This window comes from Haemorhous mexicanus, chromosome 36 (assembly GCF_027477595.1).
Source record: "Haemorhous mexicanus isolate bHaeMex1 chromosome 36, bHaeMex1.pri, whole genome shotgun sequence".
In the NCBI taxonomy this organism is placed as follows: Eukaryota; Metazoa; Chordata; class Aves; order Passeriformes; family Fringillidae; genus Haemorhous; species Haemorhous mexicanus.
The window spans coordinates 370,398-377,822 of NC_082376.1; the positions used below are offsets into that span (position 1 = coordinate 370,398).

A 7,425-nucleotide genomic window follows, 5' to 3' on the forward strand; every position below is an offset into this window, starting at 1 on the left:
GACCTGGGGCCACCTCGGATGGACCTGGGCCACCTCGGATGGACCCTGGGCCACCTCGGATGGACCCTGGGCAACCTCGGATGGACCCTGGGCAACCTCGGATGGACCCTGGGCAACCTCGGATGGACCTGGGGCCACCTCGGATGGACCTGGGCCACCTCGGATGGACCCTGGGCCACCTCGGATGGACCCTGGGCAACCTCGGATGGACCCTGGGCAACCTCGGATGGACCTGGGGCCACCTCGGATGGACCTGGGCCACCTCGGATGGACTTGGGGCCACCTCGGATGGACCTTCAACCACCATGGACGACCTTGAAAAGACCCTGGGCCACCTCGGATGGACCTTCAACCACCATGGACGACCTTGAAAAGACCCTGGGCCACCTCGGATGGACCTGGGGCCACCTCAGATGGACCTGGGGCCACCTTGGATGGACCCTGGGCCACCTCGGATGGACCCTGGGGAACCTTGCATGAATCTGGGGCCACCTCGGATGGACCTGGGCCACCTCGGATGGACCTGGGCCACCTCAGATGGACCTGGGGCCACCTCGGATGGACCCTGGGCCACCTCGGATGGACCTTGGACAACCTGGGGCCACCTCAGATGGACCTTGGACAATCTTGGCCCACCGTGGATGGACCTTGGGCCACCTTGGATGGACCCGGGGCCATCTTGGGCCACCTTGGATGGACCTTGAACAACCTGTGACCACCTCAGATGGAGCTTGGACAACCTTGGCTGGACCTTTAATCACCTTGGGCCACCTCAGAGCACCTTGGGCAACCTTGGATAGAGCTTGGGCCACCTTGGATGGACCTGGGGCCACCATGGACCATCTTGGCTGGATGTTGGGCAACCTCAGATGGAGCTTGGGCCACCTTGGCTGGACCTTCAACCACCCTGGGCCACCCTGGATCTCCTGGGATGGAGCTTGGGCAACCTCAGATGGACCTGGGGCCATCTTGGACCACCTTAGACACCTCAGATGGAGCTTGGGCCACCTTGGCTGGACCTTCAACCACCTCAGGCCACCCTGGATGACCCTCAGGCCACCCTGGACCACCTTGGATGAACCTCGGGCTACACTGGACAACGTCGGATGGACCTCAGTGAATGCTGGACGACCCTTGGGCCACCCTGGATGACCCTCAGGCCACCTTGGACCACCTTGGATGACCCTCAGGCCACCTTGGACCACCTGGAATGACCCTCAGGCCACCTTGGACCACCTGGAATGACCCTTGGACCACCTCGAGTGACCCTCAGGCCACCCTGGACCACCTTGGATGACCCTCAGGCCACCTTGGACCATGTTGGATGACACTTGCACCACCTGAGACCACCTGGAATGACCCTCAGGCCATCTTGGAAAACCTTGGATGACCCTTGGACCACCTTGGACCACCTCGAGTGACCCTCAGGCCACCCTGGACCACCTGGAATGACCCTTGGACCACCTTGAATGACCCTCAGAACACCTTGGACCACGTTGGATGACTCTTGGACCACCTTGGACCACCCTGGCCCACCTTGGATGACCCTTGGACCACCTGGAATGACCCTTGGACCACCTTGGATGACCCTCAGGCCACCTTGGACAACCTTGGATGACCCTTGGACCACCTTGGACCACCCTGGCCCACCTTGGATGACCCCTGCACCACCTCGAGTGACCCTCAGGCCACCCTGGCCCACCCTGGATGACCCTTGGACCACCTTGGATGACCCTCAGGCCACCTTGAACAACCTTGGATGACCCTTGGACCACCCTGGCCCACCTTGGATGACCCTTGGACCACCTGGAATGACCCTCAGACCACCTCAGCTGACCCTCAGGCCACCCTGGCCCACCTTGGATGACCCTCAGGCCACCTTGGACCACCTTGGATGACCCTTGGACCACCCTGGCCCACCTCGGATGACCCTCAGGCCACCCTGGCCCACCTTGGATGACCCTCAGGCCACCCTGGCCCACCAAGGATGACCCTTGGACCACTCTGGCCCACCTTGGATGACCCTTGGACCACCTCGAGTGACCCTCAGGCCACCACAGGGACACCCCTCACCCTCTCGCATCCCCTCCCATCCGTCCGTCCATCTGTCCATCCGTCCATCCGTCCGTCCGGCCTGGCCAAAGTCTGGGACAAACGTCCCCGCCAACGTCCGAGAGCCCCTCCCCCCTCCACCACCACCACCACCACGTCCGTCCGTCCGTCCGTCACGTCCGGAGGGGTCCCCGTTTTGGCCGGACACGCCGACGGTCACTCCAGCGGCTCCGGCGGCGGCGACGGCGTCCGAGGAGGTGACGGCGGCGGCGGCGGCGGCGGCGGGCGGCGGCGGGAAGGAGGCGGCGGCGGCCGGAGCCGGACCGGGCGAGCCGGGCGTGTCCGGAGGTGGCCGGAGCGAGAAGAAGAAGGGGCACTGGTGGATGAAGAGTTCGATGATTGTCTGGTAGGTCCTGGTGGCCGTCAGCGCGTCCATGGTGCTGAAGTCCGGCCGCATCAAGGTGGGCCAGAAGCAGATGGAAAGGTTCTCGCTGGTCATCAGGTTGACGCGGTGTTGTTGGCTGACCCTGGGGTGGACAACACCACAGTGACCACCTGGTGGTCAGCAGAACCCAAAACACCTCCAAAATACCCAAAATTCCAACCAAAATTGCCCCAGAAATCCCCCTGGAGAAGTTCTCAGTGACCATCAGGTTCCTCCTGACCATCAGGGTCACCTTAGAGTGGACAATGGTGGAGTGACCACTTGATGGTCAGAAGACCCCAAAGAACCTCCAAAATACCCAAAATTCCAACCAGAATTGCCCCAAAAATGACCCAGGACAGGTTCCTGCTGACCATCAGGTTCCTCCTGACCACCAGGGTCACCCTGGGGTGGACAACACCAGAGTGACCATTTGGTGGCCAGAAAATTCCAAAACACCTCCAAAAAACCCAAAATTCCCACCAAAAATGACCCAGAAGTTCCCCTGGAGAAGTTCTCAGTGACCATCAAGTTCCTCCTGACCACCAGGGTCACTCTGGGGTGGACAACACCAGAGTGACCATTTGGTGGTCAGTAGACCCCAAAACACCTCCAAAATACCCAAAATTCCAACCAAAAATGCCCCAAAAATGACCCAGGACAGGTTCCTCCTGACCATCAGGTTCCTCCTGACCATCAGGGTCACCCTGGGTTGGACAACACCGGAGTGACCATTTGGTGGTCAGTAGATTCCAAAACACCTCCAAAATACCCAAAATTCCAACCAGAATTGCCCCAAAAATGACCCAGGACAGGTTCCTGCTGACCATCAGGTTCCTCCTGACCATCAGGCTGACCCTGGGGTGGACAACACCAGAGTGACCATTTGGTGGTCAGAAGACCCCAAAACACCTCCAAAAAACCCAAAATTCCAACCAAAATTGCCCCAAAAGTTCCCCTGGAGAAGTTCTCAGTGACCATCAGGTTCCTCCTGACCACCAGGGTCACCCTGGGATGGACATTGGTGGAGTGACCACTCATTGGTCAGTAGACCCCAAAACACCTCCAAAATACCCAAAATTCCCACCAAAATTGCCCCAAAAGTTCCCCTGGAGAAGTTCTCAGTGACCTTCAGGTTCCTCCTGACCACCAGGGTTACCCTGGGGTGGACAACACCACAGTGACCACTTGGTGGTCAGTAGACCCCAAAACACCTCCAAAAAACCCAAAATTCCCACCAAAATTGCCCCAAAAGTTCCCCTGGAGAAGTTCTCAGTGACCATCAGGTTCCTCCTGACCATCAGGGTCACCTGAGAGTGGACAATGGTGGAGTGACCACTTGATGGTCAGAAGACCCCAAAAAACCTCCAAAATTGGCCAAAAATTGCCCCAAAAAATTGGCCAAAATGGACCAAAATTTCCTTGAAAATTCCCAAAATATTCCTCAAAAATTCCCAAAAAATTCCCCAAAAAATCCCAAAAAATCCCTGAAAATTCTCCCAAAATTAAAAGAAAAATCTGGAAAAATTCACCAAAAAACCACCAAAAAAAATTCCTAAAAAATCCTCAAAAAATTCCTGAAGAATTCCCACAAAATCCCTGAAAATCGTCCCAAAAATTTTAAAAAAATCTGGAAAAATTCACTAAAAAATCGCAAAAAATATCACAAAAAAAATTGCAAAATTTCCAGAAATTCCCCAAAAAATTCCTGAAAAATTCCCAGAAAATCCCTGAAAATCCTCCCAAAAATTAAAAAAATTTGGAAAAATTCACCAAAAAATCGCAAAAAAATCAGAAAAAATCACCAATAATTCGCAAAATTTCAAAAAATTCCCCAAAAAATCCTCAAAAAATTCCTGAAAATTTTCCAGAAAATTCCTGAAAATCCACTCAAAAATTAAAAATAATCTGGAAAAATTCACTTAAAAAAATCCCAAAAATTCCCCTAAAAAAATCCCAAAATTCCAAAAAAATTCCTAAAAAATCCTCAAAAAATTCCTGAAAAATTCCCACAAAATTCCTGGAAATCCTCCCAAAGATTAAAAAAAAAATCTGGAAAAATTCACTAAAAAAATCGCAAAAAAATCCACTTAAAAAAATCCCAAAATTTCCAAAAAATTCCCCAAAATTCCTAAAAAAAATCCTCAAAAAATCCTGAAAAAATCCCAGAAAATTCCTGGAAATCCTCTCAAAAATTAAAAAAAAAAATCAGGAAAAATTCACTAAAAAATCTCAAAAAAATCACCAAAAAATCACAAAAAAATTGCAAAATTTCCAAAAATTCCCCAAAAAATCCTCAAAAAATTCCTAAAAAAATCCTCAAAAAATTCCTGAAAAATTCCTGAAAAATTCCCACAAAATCCCTGAAAATCCTCCTAAAAAATTTTAAAAAAATCTGGAAAAATTCACTAAAAAATCACAAAAAAATCTCAAAAATTCCCTTAAAAAAACCCTAAAATTCCCAAAAAATTCCTTAAAAAATCCTCAAAAAATTCCTGAAAAAATCCCATAAAATCCCTGAAAATCCTCCTAAAAAATTTTAAAAAAATCTGGAAAAATTCACCAAAAAATCGCAAAAAAATCACAAAAAAATCACCAAAAAAATCCCAAAATTTCCAAAAAATACTCCAAAATCCTAAAAAAATCCGCAAAAAATTCCTGAAAAATTCCCAGAAAATTCCTGAAAATCCTCCTAAAAATTAAAAAAAAAAAAAATCTGGAAAAATTCACCAAAAAATTGCAAAAAAATCGGAAAAAAATCACCAAAAAACCCAAAAAATACCCAAAAATTCCTAAAAAAATCCTCAAAAATCCTCAAAAATTCCTAAAAATTCCCAGAAAATTCCTGAAAATCCTCCTGAAAATTAAAAAAAAATCTGGAAAAATTCACCAAAAAATCGCAAAAAAAATCATTAAAAAAATCACAAAAAAATCCCAAAATTTCCAAAAAATACCCCAAAATCCTAAAAAAATCTGCAAAAAATTCCTGAAAAATTCCCAGAAAATTCCTGAAAATCCTCCCAAAAATTAAAAATAAATCAGGAAAAATTCACTAAAAAATCTCAAAAAAATCACAAAAAAATCACCAAAAATTTGCAAAATTTCCAAAAATTCCCCAAAAAATCCTCAAAAAATTCCTAAAAAAATCCTCAAAAAATTCCTGAAAATTTCCCAGAAAATCCCTGAAAATCCTCCAAAAAATTAAAAAAAAATCTGGAAAAATTCACCAAAAAATCTCAAAAAAACCTCAAAAAAATCGTCAAAAAATCTCAAAATTTCCAAAAAAAACCCCAAAATTCCTAAAAAAATCCTCAAAAAATTCCTAAAAAAATCCTCAAAAAATCTTTAAAAAATTCCTGAAAAATTCCCAGAAAATCCCTAAAAATCCTCCCAAAAATTAAAAATAAATCTGGAAAAATTCACTAAAAAATCACAAAAAAATCTCAAAAATTCCTAAAAAAAATCCCAAAATTCCCCAAAAAATCCTAAAAAATCCTCAAAAAATTCCTGAAAAATTCCTTGAAAATCCCTGAAAATCCTCCTAAAAATTATAAAAAAATCTGGAAAAATTCACCAAAAAATCGCAAAAAAATCATTTAAAAAATCACAAAAAAATCCCAAAATTTCCAAAAAATACCCCAAAATCCTAAAAAAATCCGCAAAAAATTCCTTTAAAAATCCTCAAAAAATTCCTGAAAAATTCCTGAAAAATTCCCAGAAAATTCCTGAAAATCCTCCTAAGAAATTTAAAAAAAATCAGGAAAAATTCACTAAAAAATCTCAAAAAAATCACAAAAAAATCACCAAAAATTTGCAAAATTTCCAAAAATTCCCCAAAAAATCCTCAAAAATTCCTAAAAAAATCCTCAAAAAATTCCTCTGTAGAAAATTTCCCAGAAAATCCCTGAAAATCCTCCAAAAAATTAAAAAAAAATCTGGAAAAATTCACCAAAAAATCTCAAAAAAACCTCAAAAAAATCGTCAAAAAATCTCAAAATTTCCAAAAAAAACCCCAAAATTCCTAAAAAAATCCTCAAAAAATTCCTAAAAAAATCCTCAAAAAATCTTTAAAAAATTCCTGAAAAATTCCCAGAAAATCCCTAAAAATCCTCCCAAAAATTAAAAATAAATCTGGAAAAATTCACTAAAAAATCACAAAAAAATCTCAAAAATTCCTAAAAAAAATCCCAAAATTCCCCAAAAAATCCTAAAAAATCCTCAAAAAATTCCTGAAAAATTCCTTGAAAATCCCTGAAAATCCTCCTAAAAATTATAAAAAAATCTGGAAAAATTCACCAAAAAATCGCAAAAAAATCATTTAAAAAATCACAAAAAAATCCCAAAATTTCCAAAAAATACCCCAAAATCCTAAAAAAATCCGCAAAAAATTCCTTTAAAAATCCTCAAAAATTCCTGAAAAATTCCTGAAAAATTCCCAGAAAATTCCTGAAAATCCTCCTAAGAAATTTAAAAAAAATCTGGAAAAATTCACTAAAAAATCACAAAAAATCTCAAAAATTCCTTAAAAAACCCTAAAATTCCCCAAAAATTCCTTAAAAAATCCTCAAAAAATTCCTGAAAAATTCCTGAAAAATTCCCGGAGAATCCCTAAAAATCCTCCCAAAAATTAAAATAAAATCTGGAAAAATTCACTAAAAAATCGCAAAAAAATCTCAAAAATTCCCTTAAAAAAACCCTAAAATTCCCAAAAAATTCCTTAAAAAATCTTAAAAAATTCCTGAAAAATTCCCATAAAATCCCTGAAAATCCTCCTAAAAATCAAAAAAAATCAGGAAAAAAATCACTAAAAAATCACAAAAAAATCTCAAAAATTCCCCTAAAAAAACCCGAAAATTCCCAAAAAATTGCTTAAAAAATCTTTTAAATATTCCTGAAAATTCCCAGAAAATTCCTGAAAATCCTCTTAAAAAATTTTAAAAAAATCTGGA

At 43.2% G+C, this 7,425-nt stretch overlaps 1 protein-coding gene across 1 annotated transcript in view; it reads right to left on the reverse strand.

Moving 5' to 3' along the window:
* ARHGAP35 (Rho GTPase activating protein 35) overlaps positions 1–7,425 on the reverse strand; it is a 30,827-nt gene that overhangs the window by 4,223 nt on the left and 19,179 nt on the right. Inside the window, exons 5-8 of the mRNA XM_059872480.1 lie at positions 2,851–2,881; positions 2,014–2,607; positions 1,776–1,951; positions 25–1,723 (exon numbers count right to left, since the gene is read on the reverse strand). Of these exons, the coding sequence (XP_059728463.1) occupies positions 1,301–1,723; positions 1,776–1,951; positions 2,014–2,607; positions 2,851–2,881 (1,224 nt within the window). The 3' untranslated portion in view covers positions 25–1,300. The remainder of the gene's footprint in view (positions 1–24; positions 1,724–1,775; positions 1,952–2,013; positions 2,608–2,850; positions 2,882–7,425) is intronic.